The sequence below is a fragment of the Bombyx mori genome, chromosome 22 (genome assembly GCF_030269925.1).
Source record: "Bombyx mori chromosome 22, ASM3026992v2".
NCBI classification, from domain to species: domain Eukaryota; kingdom Metazoa; phylum Arthropoda; class Insecta; order Lepidoptera; family Bombycidae; genus Bombyx; species Bombyx mori.
Window position 1 is genome coordinate 4936917 of NC_085128.1, and position 17248 is coordinate 4954164.

General features: G+C 36.1%; 1 protein-coding gene across 2 annotated transcripts in view; it reads left to right on the forward strand.

Moving 5' to 3' along the window:
- Positions 1 to 15879, forward strand: part of LOC101745586 (folliculin-interacting protein 2) — a 32756-nt gene extending 16877 nt beyond the window's left edge. For both annotated transcript variants that reach the window (XM_004931924.5, XM_004931925.5), the window contains exons 7-13: positions 267 to 391; positions 999 to 1139; positions 3213 to 3365; positions 9519 to 11005; positions 12044 to 12170; positions 13610 to 13721; positions 14710 to 15879. In XM_004931924.5, the coding sequence (XP_004931981.2) occupies positions 267 to 391; positions 999 to 1139; positions 3213 to 3365; positions 9519 to 11005; positions 12044 to 12170; positions 13610 to 13721; positions 14710 to 14916 (2352 nt within the window). In that variant the 3' untranslated portion in view covers positions 14917 to 15879. The remainder of the gene's footprint in view (positions 1 to 266; positions 392 to 998; positions 1140 to 3212; positions 3366 to 9518; positions 11006 to 12043; positions 12171 to 13609; positions 13722 to 14709) is intronic.
- The last annotated feature ends 1369 nt before the right edge of the window (positions 15880 to 17248 follow it).

Below are 17248 nucleotides of genomic sequence, written 5' to 3' on the forward strand. Positions count from 1 at the left end.
GGTAGGACTTCTTGTGAGTCCGCACGGGTAGGTACCACCAACCTGCCTACTTCTGCCGTGAAGCGGCAATGCGTTACGGTTTGAAGGGTGGGGCAGCCGTTGTAACTGTACTGAGACCTTAGAACTTATATCTCAAGGTGGGTGACGCATTTACGTTGTAGATGTCTATGGGCTCCAGTAACCACTTAACACCAGGTGGGCTGTGAGCTCGTCCATCCATCTATGCTATAAAAAAAAATTCATTGAACGTCCTATTTTGATAATAGGTATACAGTAACAGCTCGACAAGTGGTACAAGTGAGAGCATCACGAGTAGTTCGGCATCGGCAGTTCAAAAGAAGAACAAGCTAGGGCTGGCTCTTCTTATAACCATGACCGACTCTTCGGATATGTAAGTATGGGACGAGGTATTAAAAATCGTATCGTTATTTATGTTTAGTATGTTGTATTGAAGGCGTTGAAATAACACTGGCTATGGATACTTCCGGATGATCGTGGTCAGTGGCTGCCTATTTATGCCGTGAAGCAGTAATGTTTATTAAATCGTGATATGCGACAGACAATTCTGAGATTGTATCCACTGTTAGAGCCGAGTTCATTTCTATTTATTGGCACTGCTGCGTTCATTAACATAGTGTTTTATTGTTAACTATGTTTCCTGAGCTCTATGACATGTCTTTCTCGATGAGGTTGATAGTAGGGTGTCTTGTGAGACGACACGGGTAGTGGCCACCATCCTGCCTATTTTTGGGTGAAGCAGTAACGCTCCGGCTTGAAGCACGAGATAGCTATTATACTATAGAACTGAGACTCAGTACTTTGTCTCAAGGTGAGTGTCGGCATTTGCATTGTTGATATCTATGTCTAATCATTTAATACTAGGTGGGCTGTGAAGTTATTGAAGCTATTCACTCGTTTGAGCAATAAAAATTGTCAGCGCTTTAAAACTATCCCTAGAATTCGGTTCTTTGAATAAAACAAATCGTGAACGTTAACAGGGATTTGGTACGTCGTTGCGTGGAGCACTCACCACAACTCCAAGCCATGGTGTGTAGGTTAAGGCTTGCAATACTGGCGGCCGGGACTTGCGGGGCCTTCGTGTCGACTTTGCATCGAGCAGCCGAAGACGCTGCCAAATGGTAAGTTAAAGCATTTCGTCTTAGACAACATCTTTTTTATTGCTTTAGTTGGGTAGGGTACATGGCTCGCCGGTGTTAATTTGTCACTGGAGGCGGTAGAAAATGAATGCCGCAATGTGTGTGTAGTGGGTAGCCATCATAGAACATAAGATATTTGACAGATGTTTGAATCTCGCCAACGTTTATTTAACCCCAGGCAGCGACTTGGCTCTGTCCCTGGCATTGCTGACGTCCATGAGCGACGCTAACCACTCGATGGTGAGTGGTTAGCGTAGGTGGGCCGTATTATTATATTATTGCCTATACGGGCAATAAAAAAAAACCTGCCTAATTGGCCGCGAAGCAATTACATATTCCGGTCCAAAGTGTGGGACATTCGATAAACAACACCATAAAGTCGAATATACATATATGTCTCGGATATTCGGTATCTCATCAACTGGGCCAGTTTACCCGTGCATACAGTAAATTAAATTTATATACAAGTATATACAGTATAAGTTTATAGACAAGTTTCGAACAATAACATTTACATCATCGGTCTAAACTAAAGCAATATTACACCCGCGGAAAATCTTTCTGTTCTCGTTACCCCCAAAAATTTCTAAAGTTGGTCGTTTTAAATCCCGTTTGCTTTATAGGCTCCTTGTTTCGGTACAGGAATAAACGAACAATTGATAATGTGGTTTCACGTTCAATATACACAACGGAAGATGGTTCCATTATATTTGGCAGCATATTGCAATTGCTAATGACCCGAACGACGACTGTGTCGACAGCGTCATTAATGTGAAGATACAAAAAGTAATATATTTATATGAAACGTACTGTTACGTATGCGAATGAACTTTCAAGAGTATCGTGAAGTTTCGGTGCAATAGCTCGTTAAGAACTGACACTTCGGCCATCGCTCAGCCGTGACATCAAAAGTCCGATATTAAAACCGAATTGATCGCGTTAATGTTCCGATAAATTTATTAAGCATCCCTGAACCTCCAATATAAATGTTAATCCTATTAATATAGGTATTATAAACGCGAAAGTTTGTAAGAATATATGGATGTATGTTTGTTACCCTTTCACGCAAAATCTACTGGGTGGATTTTGATGAAACTTTAGAATAATATAGTTTACACATCAGTATAACCTATAGGCCTATAATTTATAAAGTCTGAATTACCCAAATTATAATGATAGGTGTCAAATAAATAGGTAAAAAAAATCTACCATCTTATTTTAATATTTTTTTCGTACCTATTTTTGTAACCTCGAGGGGCTATTCTAGATTTACTAAACTTGTAGGTGAGTTCACGGGGCTCAAACTGGGATTGTTGCTAACACTGGCCCTAGAAAGAGCAGTGCTTCGTAGAATCTACCACCGGATCGGAAACGCGACCCACTGAGAAGATCCGGCGAGAAACTCAGTGGGCTGTATCTGTGAGTTAATATACTCGTCGAGCCCTTCATCGCAAGCGACGGGTTCGGCGAGGACAGTGACCGGATATTTTCATAATCAATAATACATTGCAGTTCCCGAAGCGAAGCGTGGGCGGGTCGCTAGTTGTTAATATAATCGTTCGTTTCGCGTTTAAATATTATGTTTTAGTATTATTATTCATTGTAAGTCATCTTTCTCATTTCGGTTTTCTAAATTTGATCGTATAGAAGAAAAAAAATTGTTATCATCGACAACATCTATGGCTCTTATTAGTGTAGACTGTGACGGTGTTTGAATCCTCCAAGTGGATATAACATTTTCTAATGAAATACGAATTTAACAATATTTACAAATGACTCAGCGGACTATGAAGATATAATTTTTGTAACAAAAATCAAAACCACAAAAATTGTATATGCGTAATTAACAATTGAGATCGCGGGGCTCAAGGTGGGTGATGGCATTCACGGTGTGAAGTCTATAAGCCAGTAATCACTTAACTCCTGGTGGGCCATAATCTCGTTCGCTAAACTATCCAATAAAAATATATATTTATAAAGTTGGAACCTCTCTTCTCTTATTTCGATTGCAGTTAATTAGATAGTTGTTGACATTGGTATTTGTAACATTCGTAGGCTCACAGATCTGATGTACGGGCCCCGTTTGCAGCCGATGTGGTTGAATCTAGTCACGAGTGAGAAGCCCGGAGCTTCGAATAAAATGGCCGAGTCGCTGCTGTCCGATCTCTGTTCCGTATTGGCCGTTGGAGACACGAAGAATACAAACTTGTAAGTATGATAGATATAACGTCACAGGCAAAGGGTCTTCTCAACATGCTTTTTTTTGTTTTTTTTTTTTATTGCTTAGATGGGTGGTCGAGCTCACAGCCCACCTGGTATTAAGTGGTTACTGGAGCCCATAGACATCTACAACGTAAATGCGCCACCCACCTTGAGATATAAGTTCTAAGGTCTCAGTATAGTTACAACGGCTACCCCACCCTTCAAACCGAAACGCATTACTGCTTCACGACAGAAATAGGCAGGGTGGTGGTACCTACCCGTGCGGACTCACAAGAGGTCCTACCACCAGTGATTACGCTTCTGGAGGTTCCCCCTATCCTGGAGGTTCCGCATAATGGGGTACAGTAGATTGGGGGGAATAGAGACTAGAGTTAGAATAGGGACAAATCTGGGAAGTCACAATACTTTTGTTGAGTTGTTAGATTTAACTTTGTTGAACTGAAAACGACTTTTATTTAGTGTTTTAGAATATTAAATAGTTTAATTTAGTCATGAAAGCTTGGTAACTCATTAAAGACATTAAAAAGTTAATTACCTAAAGTTAGGTATCTACCTAACAACTAAATAGTGCTAGCCCTATCGAAAAACTCTATTGTCCCCGTACGTAACCTGATTCACCCACAGTTTTTCAGGTTTTGTGGATATTTTGTAATGAACTATGTATAATAACGCATCGTATATAAAAATTTAAGCCTTCGGAACCGTTTTAACTTCAGGGGTATTACCCTAAGAAAAACCATTGAAAATTTTACTTAATTAATTTTGAATTTTTTACTAGTGGTAGGACCTCATGTGAGTCCACACGGGTAGGTGCCACCACCCCGCCTATTTCTGCCGTGAAGCCGTTTTAATACTGAGACCTTAGAACTTATATCTCAAGGTGGGTGGCGCACTTACGTTGTAAATGTCTATGGGCTCCAGTAACTACTTAACACCAGGTGGGGTGTGAGCTCGTCCATCCATCTAATAAATTAAAAAAAAATGTGTTGGATTTGGAAAGGGTCCCGATTCCGCCCAATTTACCGTACGGATTAGGATAAACGTCTTAATGATGTTGTTGTTTTTGGGTATTTAAGCCGAATTTACATTACGAAATTAGTGAAATTAATTTTGTGACATTAGTTTTACTAACAGTTTCACGTGTAATTTAATACTTTCGTAATGCATGCATTAATTTCATGCATGGAAATTAGTTTCGTGCCCTGCGCGATTTTTTGGTGAAATGAATGTCATGCAACTAATTTCATAGTGTAAACGCGACGTGAAACTAATGTCGCGAAAGGGCCTGCGCTGTGCGGACGTGTGTATTGTTAGTTCGGACGCGCTTCAAGCGTCGAAAATGGCAAACCAATGATGGAATACAGAAAAAAATATAGATCTTATTAATGAATATCAATGACAAGGGTCCCGAAACACCTATAGTAAAAAATCAAAATTATCTTCACTCATTCGAAAATAGTTTTTATAACTCTCAGGATCTTCATCTGCTAATTCAGAGACTAACTTCATTGCACCTAAATGCCTTCTTGTTGACCATCCTCGAATCTACCAACTTTTTTTTCTTGATAGTCTTTTTTTAAGTTTATAGGTATATAAGCATTTCTTTAGCTACATTGAATATAGCAAATTATAGCTTTGATGCTAACGGCGCCATGGTTACTGCGATACTGTGGATTTCGCGACACTAATTTTTTAACGAAATTACTTTCGCGTATATCGAAACTACTTTCGTGAAACTGAGCTCAACATGCATGACACTAATTTCGTAATGTAAACTCGGCATTAGGGACCATGTTTCGGATAATACCATTAACGCACGACAGACATAGCGCTAATCAATATTGATCTTTATGTATTTAGCGATGCTCTCGGCGTGGCTTTACCGCAGTCATGTAAATGTCAAACAAATCAAGGTGTTGCCCAGCCGGATGCTTCACAATTTTCTTGGTTACGTGTTTTTTTTTGAAGGTTAATAAGAATCTATTTCGGACGGGGACGCTGCCGGTTCGCGTAAATCACTTTTATATTGTCGCTAACGAAGTATGCGAGACGATTAATTTTGTTTTAACAAACAATAGTCGACAGTCACGTGCTTTGATATCGAGACTAGGGGAAATCTAAATATATAGCACGAAAACAGTTCAACAATCTCTAGTATACTGTTTTCGAGTTTCGTAGCGGATTCTGTGAAAACATAACCTTTAAATTTTCTGTTTTAGATACGGCAATCTGTCTCGTTTAGTCTTGTTAAGATCCAAAATAATTGAGTCGACTATTATCAAAGCCGGCAATGTGACTTTTGGACAATTATTGGTAAATCAGAAAAACGAATTATTGACTTTGTATTCCATTGGCAGTCACAAAACTCTTCTGAACGACATCTTAGATAAATAACAGGTTAAGTATTAACCTTTATTTAATGCAGGTTTTGAACCATATTCTTTGAAGGAGACGATTATATTCAAATCAATCTGTATTGACATATCAATAACATTTTTTTGTCCAAATGCACAGATTGCCACCTTTGATAATAGACGACTCAATTGTAAATAGATATGCTTTAACAAAAACCGACTTCAAATAGAAAAAAAAAAGATATTCCAAAACAAATTAATATACACTAAAAACAATAATTATCGAAATCGGTTGGCGTGATATTGGGCTACTGAGTTATTCATCTATTTGTCGCGCACGTACTTAATGCAATTTTAATACTTATATGGTTTTCTCATGGATACCATTATCAGAACTGGACTAAATTGTAATGGGACCACACGGGAAGCGTCAGCTTTCTAATAAATAAAAATTATCAAAATCGATTCAGCCACTCAAAAGTTATGAGGTAACAAAGATAAAAAAAAAAACATAACAAACATAAAAATAAGTAGTACAAGTACTCTATAAGAATCACGACTCTCGACACAGGAACGTAACGTCGGAAATGTATGATTTCAACTTTACGAAATTGTGATTGGTTTTAATGTTTTATAGATATATACATATATATAACATCATTTTGTCGGCCGTCCATCTGTACATCACAGCAATTGGTTTGGTCGACGATTATTAGCACTGAATGGATTTAATTTAGAAAGTAATTGTGCTCTATTGACATGTACTGTAATGTGTTCTATACATCTGTATAGAATGTGTGAATAACATTCATGTTTAAGAAATATAAAAAAGCTATTAGGGATGGATCCAAACGTGAACCTAATTATTATAAATAAATAAATATTCACATTTAGCTTCCTGTGGTATCGTTAGATAGGCGTTATTTTAAATATTAAGGTTTCTACTACATAAATAATGTGGAAATCAAAATTTTGCAAAGATTGTGTTGTTTTTTACGGAATCGAATCATCTGAAAATATATTGTAAGTTATGTTTTTATTGTGGTCTAACCTCTGATTTTTTTAAATATTTTATTATAAAAAAAAAAAAAAAAACTAATATCTCGCATAGAATTTAATATTGCATTAAAATGAAGAAAAAAACCGAATACAGTAGTAGCGCGAATTATGTAAGAGTATTATTAAACCAAATTAATCAGTAAAGTGTACTAGTGTTGTGTATAACACAAAATATTTTAATTGAATGTGCTATTTAAAAATAACATTTAATAATCTATATATTAATACGTGAAGCAAAAATTTTGTATCCCTTTTTACGAAAATTGCGCGGACGGAGGAGTATGAAATTTTCCACACTTATAGAGAATATAGAGAAGTGCACAATGCTAATATTTTTTGTTAAATAATGCATAAAAGATACATTAAATAATAAAGGAAACATTACACACACTACATACCATGTATTTGACGCACTAACGCATGCATACTATTTATTGTCAAACTTTTGTTCTTGACGTCTGTGGTCAAATTGAGAATATATTAAAATTAAACAATATTTGTCTTTATTAATATTTTTTTATAGAGTAGCCTTGGCGAAATTTGTGATTATAGAAGTATAAAATACAATCATAATAGTGTACAAACTTACAATTCCAATTAATTATAGTCGAATTTCGACTACTGCGGGACCTCTAGTTTAAATTAAATTGAGTTTTAAAATAAAGAACGTGAACACACATGCAGATATGTATATCATTACGTAACATAACTCAAATACCGTTGAAGAGGGCAGTGGATAAAAAGCAGTCTCGACTCATTCTATCTATGTATTTTAGCAAGGCCCAGAAAATTCACGTGACACGGCGATAAAGTATTTCACGATAGTATGCGAACATAATCTTGATATTTTATAACGGTCCAATGACGTGTTGATTTTATTATAGCCACTCTAATAGATCATTAAAACGATCACATGACTTTTTTGCATTACAACACAAACAGCTTCCCCCGCCTCGAAGTTAATTTATGATAAACAAATTCCTGTGACTTTGGATTCTAGAGATTGTTGTTTATAAAATAAATATTGTTATTTTGACTAGCGCAAAGTATGCTTAAGATTTATATTTGCACTGTATTTTGTTTAAATTAAAGTGCTATTTAGATTATTTCAAATAAATTATGACATTTTCATAATTTATTTAAATATTTAAATAATTAATATCATAAAGTACATTGCATTCTCTCTGAACAAAATAGTCTGTATGTCTCATTTTGTTTTAATAAAGATTGTTTTTCATTTTATTAACTCATATGACGTACATCATACATAATATATCAACGTAAACATACGAATTTGAAATAATCTTTAAATATACTTATATAATTCTTGTGTGAGTGTGTATGTGATTGAACTTCATCTAAACGGCTGGACCGATTTTGTTTAATTTTTTTTGTGAGTGTTCAAGTGGATTTGAAAATTATATTCATAATTCGATCCACAATAAAATGTTTAAAAAAAAAGATTGAAATTTTTGTATTGAAGACATTACCGGATGTCGGCACGGCTAGTTACCAATACACAATCAGAATTAAAAAAACATGTTTGGACTTTAAACTGTCAAATATAATATAATCCGTATTCGTAATGAGCAATCGGCATCAACTAGACACGGTGAGATGTTCGCGGCACTTTGGACATGTTCCAATGTTTAATGACGATGTATCATGACTAAAAAGCCCATGTTTTGCATGGTCGTTAATTACGCGAACGTGTCAATGGAAATGTTCGGCTGGGGTTTCGGTGACGCAGGTCGGGAATGTTATTTCGATACATTGCATTATTGGAATGACAACACGTGCCATATTTTTGGGTCTCGTGTTCAGTCTTGACGCAATATATTGTTATGCTTATTCTTGTAGTTGGGCACAGGAGTATTTCTACACAGGTGGAGGCTTCAGTACTTAATGCATCTTGCGAATTCAGGTCGAAGGCACAATGAATGAGGTCCTAACAGAAACGCTATAAACTATTGCGATTGAAATTGGCGGTATAGCAGTAGCCAGTCGTTTCGGCTCATTATTTATTTGCCCTACCTTTTTTATATGTTTCATGAAGAAGACTAAAACAGGCTTCATTCCCAACTGATAGATATAATTTTGTAACGTCACCTTTTAGTGACCCACTTTTAACTTTTCGGCTTTAAATTATTAAAAGGGTTTTTTTTTAATTCTGTACATTTTTTTTTATTATTACAAATTCAAGCAGAACAGATCGCTTCTGTTTTAACCCTAGCCAAAGGTTTATTTCGAATGGCAGATACGTTTGCGGCCGTTATTTGCGTAATGTTTACGTGTTTTTCACGTGATCCCTACAGTTTTTTCGCTACAAACTGACGTATGAATTGTTTAAGGTCATTATGCAATAACCGTTTTGCAATATAACATTTGAACGTTACGTATACGATTTAGGATCTCACGTGAAAGTGGTATTATTATTATATTATTATACTATAGACCAGTAGAGTGATCTCAAGTCACCACTATTACCTCAGAATCGAATGGTACCTTCGCCGTTTTCTTATTGTTTAACACGTCTTAATTCCGTTGTGAATAGAAACTTTTTGATAACATTGATATTTTCCTATCGGTACTGTAAGCGTACTCCGCAACCTGACAAGAAAATCTAAGATAATTGTCTTCATAGTACGTTAATCGCTCCTTCCACTATTTGTGACTAACTCTTTCAACAATACGTATATATCTGAATTAAATAATATTTTTACAGTTTCATCAGTACACTTGTAACGTACGTGCTCACATACCATCTCGGTTGGGTGTCCACGGTCAGCCCTTACGACAGTGAGGTCCACCAAACGGCTGCGACGAAGTTAAACGACTCCAAACGTCCGTACAACGTTCTGTGGGCACAGCTCAATGATCTCTGCGGAAATATTGGTTTTCCACCTCGCGCCGCTCGCACTATCATCAGTGGCACGACCAACACCCAGTTCGTCAACAGGCTACTAGTAATTTTGACTTACTTCATTCGATGCGGCGAAGTCAAACGAACCGACTTCCTCTACCAGAATGTTCCGGTGAAAGAGATTAGAGTGGTCAATGTCGATCAGCCTGAGGGTGGATTGAAACGAACAGCGACTCGCGCGAGCAAATTATCACAGTGTGAAACTCTAAATGAACAATTGAATGCTCAGAACAGTGATTGCAGTGTCGGTACTTTGGTACCGAGCGAAGTTGGATTGAAGAAATCGTCGACGCACGCAAATCTAAATCAGAAGCTCTCTAGTAGTGCGCAGTTTGCTATAGAAGGCGGCTCAAACACAGAACCAGTTACCGGTCACCTGAAGAGAAACACCACCATGATGCTCTTATCTAAAGCGTATTCGGATTCTAGTCTTAGCTCATCGATATCAGACGCCGAGCCCGAGCAGGTCATCTTCGTCCTGGGCGATAATGAGAAATTAGTTGGACTCAAAAACAAGTCTGCCAGCGGGAAGAGTGTCAAGAAATCCTCTAAAATACACAACGAACCCCTAGAGATAGAGATCCCTGAAAACAAGATAGAGAAATGTACGAAGGATAACTGCGAGAAGTCCGACAGCCCTTCCAAATGCTGCGGGCAAACACTTCAACATTCCAAACCTATAAAACATTCCGGTTTTAAGTTCGAGTTCGATAAGTACCCTCAGATAGTGACAAATTACATGAAGAGTAAGAATTTAGAGATTCTCGACAGGCATTACATTGGGAAACCGGGGAATTTGAAGTTGGACAACTACCAGTTCGATCCCATGATCGTGCCGCCGATACAAGAGGAGAGATGCGAGACTTGCGTCAAGTGCCAGCTGATGGAATCGCTGCTGCAGACGCCCACTAACGCTTCCGAAATGGAGTACATGAATGACATACCGCGACAGTCGGAACCCCAACACGCAAAGGAGACCATAGTCAGAGACAATCAGACCCATCGAGAACTATCGCCTAAAACATTCGTTCGAGTACAAAAAGAGAACACATTAATTGTTAACGTTGCCAAGATCGAAGATAGGATTAGTAACTTAGAGGCCAAAAGGCCTGAGAGGAAGACAAGTAGAGATAAAATGAACGAAAGGCAGATGAAAGTAAAGCAAGTCATAGAAATCCCGTTACAACGGTTGCAAGTTATGGGCAGACCTTGTCTGTTGAGGTCTGGATACGACGCGTCTTTACTCGGAGGAATCACAGATCATTATGTACCTGATTTAGTATTACAAGGTAAGAGATTTTGTATTTATTTAATAAGTTTAAGCAAGTTTTTATAACAACAGCAAAATATTTATGAATACCTTCTTATTTTGATTATGAACCCACCAGTTCGCCATTCATCTAGTGACTGCAGCTAAATTAATAATGATACCTAAAGGCTTAATCGTATTGTGTAATGACAGCCTCATCTTTCGAACCGCAACGGAACACTGCCTCGCAAAGACAGACTATAATCTTGGTACCTACCCGCACATGTATAAACACCTTTATATTAAGCAATAATAATAATATATAATTAATATTAATGATATGAATTGTTGAATTTTCATCATAACGATTTAGAATATCAATCGTTCGTGTATTTTCAAATATCTAGGATGCTGATTAGAAACTTTGGATAGAATTTGATAGCGACGAAATGTAGAATTTAATTTAGTTTGTAATAAGAGCGAATCTAATAAAAATGCGTTATTACAAAAGATAATTTAAAGTCGTTTTGTTCATTTCTGCAGCGAATGTCTCATACAGTGAAATGAGTAGAACTTCCATTATGATGCCACTCTATGATTTACGTTGCGATTTCTATGGGCTTTGATACGCTGTAATCAACATAATGATAGGCCGCCTGTTACTACAATATAACAAAAGAACGTTTTAAAGACTTTGTTCTTAGATATGTACGAAAGAAGTTATACTTCTGTACTATATATCATATATGGTCAAATTAAATTATATACCAACTAAACATTCACAGATTATATTTATTTATTCAAGGAATATTTTATTTAAAAATTTATAATGTATTCTGAAATATTGATACACAATATTTACAATTGAATTATGTGTCATAAAAGCGCACGCAAGTCCGTCACACGCTAAAAATACAATATACACGATATGTTTTCTCATAAACGCGTCGATAGAAGTATAACTTCGATAGCTTTTCTTACCCACGTTGTGGACTATGTTTACATTTGACCTGTTCCCGGTGTAGGGTAAAAAAAATAATAGAATTAACATGATACTTGAAACTTTATCCAATAACAGGAACATTGGCCGAGCCGAATGCGTGGGAGACGGATCTGCGACGAGACCTGGACTTGACGTCGCATCTGAACAAGACTGTCGAGTGCTCCTTACAATCCGTGGCTATTGTCGGGGACACTAACTCCTGGTACGTTCATACAATATCAATGGCTCCAAATTCCGGTCTGACTAGGGTTTTGATGTACGCAAAACAGTATTATCTTTGTTTCTCGTCACTTTAATGACTTAATTTCGCCTTTGTTATTTATTCCTCCTTTGCTTGTGTTATTTCTTGCTTGCTCATTGTTTTTAATTTATTTGTTTCTATGTTGTTGTTTCCCTAGTGTTTTAATTTGGTTATATTGGTGAGAACCTTTAATTGACTTTTTGTTTCTATTATTTGATATCTTATTATATTATGTTAGTTGGCTGTTGGTTCTCCTTGTAGTAAATAAATCAATAAATAAATAAAAATAAAAATAATACGAATTAATATGTACATGAATCGCGTGTAACTAGAAAAACTAAAGCATTCGAAATATCCCAAAATAATTGAACATAATTACAAATTACAATAATAAAATCGAGGATTAAACCGTAAATATAGTTTTAATTATGCACGAAACAGAACGAATTTCTGAAATTCTTATACGCCTTTCTAGATTTATATTACGAAAAATAAATCAAACTAGCAATGTACAGTGGAAGAGTGACAAGGCCATGAGTCAGTATTTATGTTCACTTAATGATTAATCTCACTAGTTTTAGAATTTATGTATCATATAGTTGAAATATTTTATATAAATGAATATTCGTTTGCGGTGCGATGAAAGACATCAGCAAGTTGGCTTCCGTTTGCTTTACATTACATTCATGATATATGAAGATACTAAAATAACAAGTTTTGATGCTTAACCTTAGCAAATAATATGTTTTTATTTCGACTTCGAAAGGGGTTCTTCTAAAGTGGCAATTTTTTTAAATGTCCTAAATACAAATTAAGGTTTTCTCTCGACACTCGACTTTTTAGCGGGAAAGTGATACATTTCTTGAACATAGTTTCAGGACTATTTATTAAGAACAAAGATCTTCCACTGAGCTGCTGAAGTTACTCGGTAAACAGACGGTCCGTTTTGTTTTTGTTTTTTTTATTGCTCATATAGGTGGACGAGCCACAGCCCACCTGGTGTTAAGTGCTTACCAGAGCCCATAGACATCTACAACGTAAATGCGCCACCCACCTTGAGATACAAGTTCTAAGGTCTCAGTATAGTTACAACGGCTGCCCCACCCGTCAAACCGAAACGCATTACTGCTTCACGGCAGAAATAGGCGGAGCGGTGGTACCTACCCGTGCGGACTCACAAGAGGTCCTACCACTAATAAAATTCCGTATGTTATTGTGGGGATCTTGTATACATGAAAACCTATTTTGAAATTGTTGTTAACGAGATTCAGGAATCTGTCAAATATCTTGTGTTCTATGATAGCTATCGCCACAACTATGATGTTTGTATTGATATTTTATGTTATTTATCGGATTTTTATTATTGGTGATTAGAAGGGAACATATTTTTTACTTTGCAGGGAAGTTCGCATTGTGGGTAGAGATTGCTGTTCCGGTGGGATGTCGCCGTTAGTGGGCTCCATGCTAGACGCACTGCCGATCATGTGGAAGGCAAAAGTACCGGCACACGAGGTGAATACATATTTTTCTGAGTAGGCTAAGCCGTCACCGTCACATTGCAAATTGCTGCCCACCAATTTTTAATATGACGAGTGACTTGCATTGAAATACTGCTTCTTACCCTTCACACCCTGTTTACGTCTTACAAGTCTGTCGATAAAACAGTAAACCCTTTATGTATGCGACGACATTGACGTTTGGTAATTAAACCAATTCAAAGATCCTTCTTGATAAAATCCTTTTTATTTTAACATTAATAAACAAAACACCACTGTTAAAGTACAACGAAAAGCCATAATCTATAGAATCTGTTTTAAGCATTTTTTATTAAATTAATAATGATATTCATTCTACGCAAGTCTATATTGTTCCACAGGCACCACCCACTCTGTTTCCCTTGGGATCTTTTCAGTGGGTCGCGATTCTGATCCCATAGTGGACTCAGCGAAGCATTGCTCTTGTTAAGGCTAGTGTTACCAAATCCTCCAAGGTTGAACCCGTGAGCTCACCTTAAAAGTAGCTAGTAGTATTCCAGCTATAAAAGTAGCTGAAATAGCCCCTTAGGCTACCAGAGATTAGGTAGGAGAAACATTTTATATAGGGGATCAATGATGGTTAAGTTTATAGAAATTAATATTCCAAAAAATTGTTTCGAGTTCAATAAGAGACGACCGCCCGTCTCGACTTTCCAAGTGAGACAGATACATTGATTATATTTTTACACTATAGATTATATACGAGAAGGGGAAGGAGGCTAACTGGTCATTTTTTAGTATGTTCATCACATTCGGTGTTTTAATGTTCATCAATTGTATTTCAAATCGTATTCACCTTTATTATTCGATCACCTTCTTATTACTGAAGTAATCTGGAAAGGATAATCTAAGCAAATACAACCTACAACCTACAACCAGCCATTAATTTATTTACAAAACAACATATTATTATCGTTCTTGTAGTTGAACCGTAAAATTACTAATGTTGGTTTTATATTTTCCAGTGTCTATCATTCTTAGAAGGGAAACTTCGCGAGTTCTGCGTCCTTTCAAAAACTCTGGCCGAGATGCTAATGTCTACGGATTTCTGCGATATTGCAACTCTGACGAAGTCTCTGAACGTTGACATGAATGACGTTCCCTTGTTAATGGCCGTAGCCACCACGCACACTCCACAAGTCGCAACCAGATACGGGATTAGTTATAGGTAATTTCGAAAAGTGTTAAAGAAGTGAAACTTCTTCGAGCGTAACGAGTGTAGATATTCGATGTAAAATGTATTGCATCAACTTATACCAAATCATTTCGTAAACATCACAACAGCTCTCTGTATCTCTCAAGAAGTTTTACTTCTCTCACATGTGCTAACTTGTACGCGCTGTTTTTTCCTTGTTTCGCACATATTTGGTCATAATACGAGTAGCTACAGTAATGACAATTTAATTAAGTTAAAAAAAAATTGAGACCAGATTTTGTAAGAGATGGTTGAAATATCGATAAAAACGTTTATTCTTGGCTCTGAGTCACAAGTTAATATAATAGTAATAAATAAATACCTGCGATCAAAAATAATATAAATATTGACCTCTTCGGTATTACGGTAACTGAATTATATTATAATATTGGAATGTGATATATTTGTTGAGTATAATGATGTGTCATTTTTTTTTGTGATATGAGATGCGGTTTTTTAAAGGCCTTTTGTGATAGTAAACTGTGTAGCATCGTTGAAATTGTTAATGTAATAAAGCTTAAAAGCTATGCGCATACTGATTTCTTATGATTGTAACTGACAGAAAAATAATTAGAGCATACGCTGAGAAATGCTAGTTCACTGTGTTAGTATGCTAATGCTTGCAAAATGGTGGAATTTGGCGCCAAAAAAAAAATATATATATATTTAAAACAATACATTGTTAAACTGATGATTTGCATATCGATTTATTAAAATGAATTATCGAACATATCTCAGTACATACCTGGAAATACTATTATAATAAATAATGTACCTTGGTCGTTTAGTAAATAAGGTGATATACGTGTACATTTGAAGCGTAATAAAATACTTTAATTTTTATACATCATTTGATTATTTATTTTTTATATTGAATTCTGTTTGTTTTCCATAGTTTTTTTTTATACCAGTGGTTAAATAAAATAATAATTGAGATCTACGTTTTGTATTTTTTACTGTAGATGGATTCGGTGTGATTAGAATCGAATTTGTAGAGTTTTTAGAATTAGTACCCTCACTGAAATAATTTATATCAACATTACGGCTATATGTCTGATGTCGATCAAAGAATCTTCAATTAAAGTAATTGATCAAAACGTGTATGTGGCCTCGTTCTCTATCCATCTGTAGAAGCAGTACTCTTATTTTATAATCCAATCCAATCCTAACCTTATTGCTACTGGTGTTGGAGCACGCGAGTTGGCATGAGTTGGTGCTAGAGCCCTCTACGATACCGTTCTTCGGACGCCATCTTTTGGGAAATCTACTATTTACAGCCGTTACCGGACCCAATAAACACTACAACCTAAATGAGACATAAGATATGCGCATCTTGAGATATAAGGTGTCGATGGATTACTTTTTTATTGCCTTTGTAGGTTGAAGAGCACACGCGATGATGATAAGTGGCTACTGTCAAACGTCACAGGCACAACAAAGTCGCTGCCTACCGCATTATAGAATTAGAGAATGCTAATTCTAATCATTCAAACCGTTGCAAGTTAAATACGCCCTATCACTATTAAATGTCATTCAGAAGGGGTTCTGTTTGAGATTTTGTCATTACCAAAGAACAAAAATCTAAAGAGTCGACTCGCATACTCCTACATGCCATCCATAAATAATAAACCGAAATCAGGCGATATCATTCTGATCTAAACATAAAATAATGACCGTGGAATCGCTGAAGGCAATGCTTCCAGGTGGACTGTATACTCATTTACTTATGGCACTTTATGTATTTCTTGATACCTTTAAAGTACTATCCATCATTCTCATTCCAGTAGAGTAGACACCACTAAAATTTCGGCCTTATATCTCAAGGATATTAATGACATCTATGATAAGTACGGTCAGGTGCAAAATTTGTATGTTTTAAAAAGAGTATTCGAATCCAAGTTGACAAACTAGATGGCGTTAATTTTAAAATGTTTTTTGTTTGTACACCTCGTTACCTAGATGGTGTTAATTGTAGTTTCATACGATTACCCATTTATGTTTACTGTCCATACATTTTGAAGCCCACTATTATGCAACAAAGGACGCAAAATCAGTAATAGTCATTAATAAAATGAATACGACTATCTTGTCCAAAAACTAAGTAAAACTCCAACGATTCCCCCGAAATTCCAACGATAGCCTATAACCCTATTGGTTGATTAAAATGAGGTACAGGATATTCCGATGAGATCGTTTAAATAGTACTTCAATTTGAAAGTAAAATAGCATAATGGTATTTTAATAATATAATATTGTGGAGAATGCAATGTGTGAAAAACGACTAATATTAGATATATTTTGTATAAGAA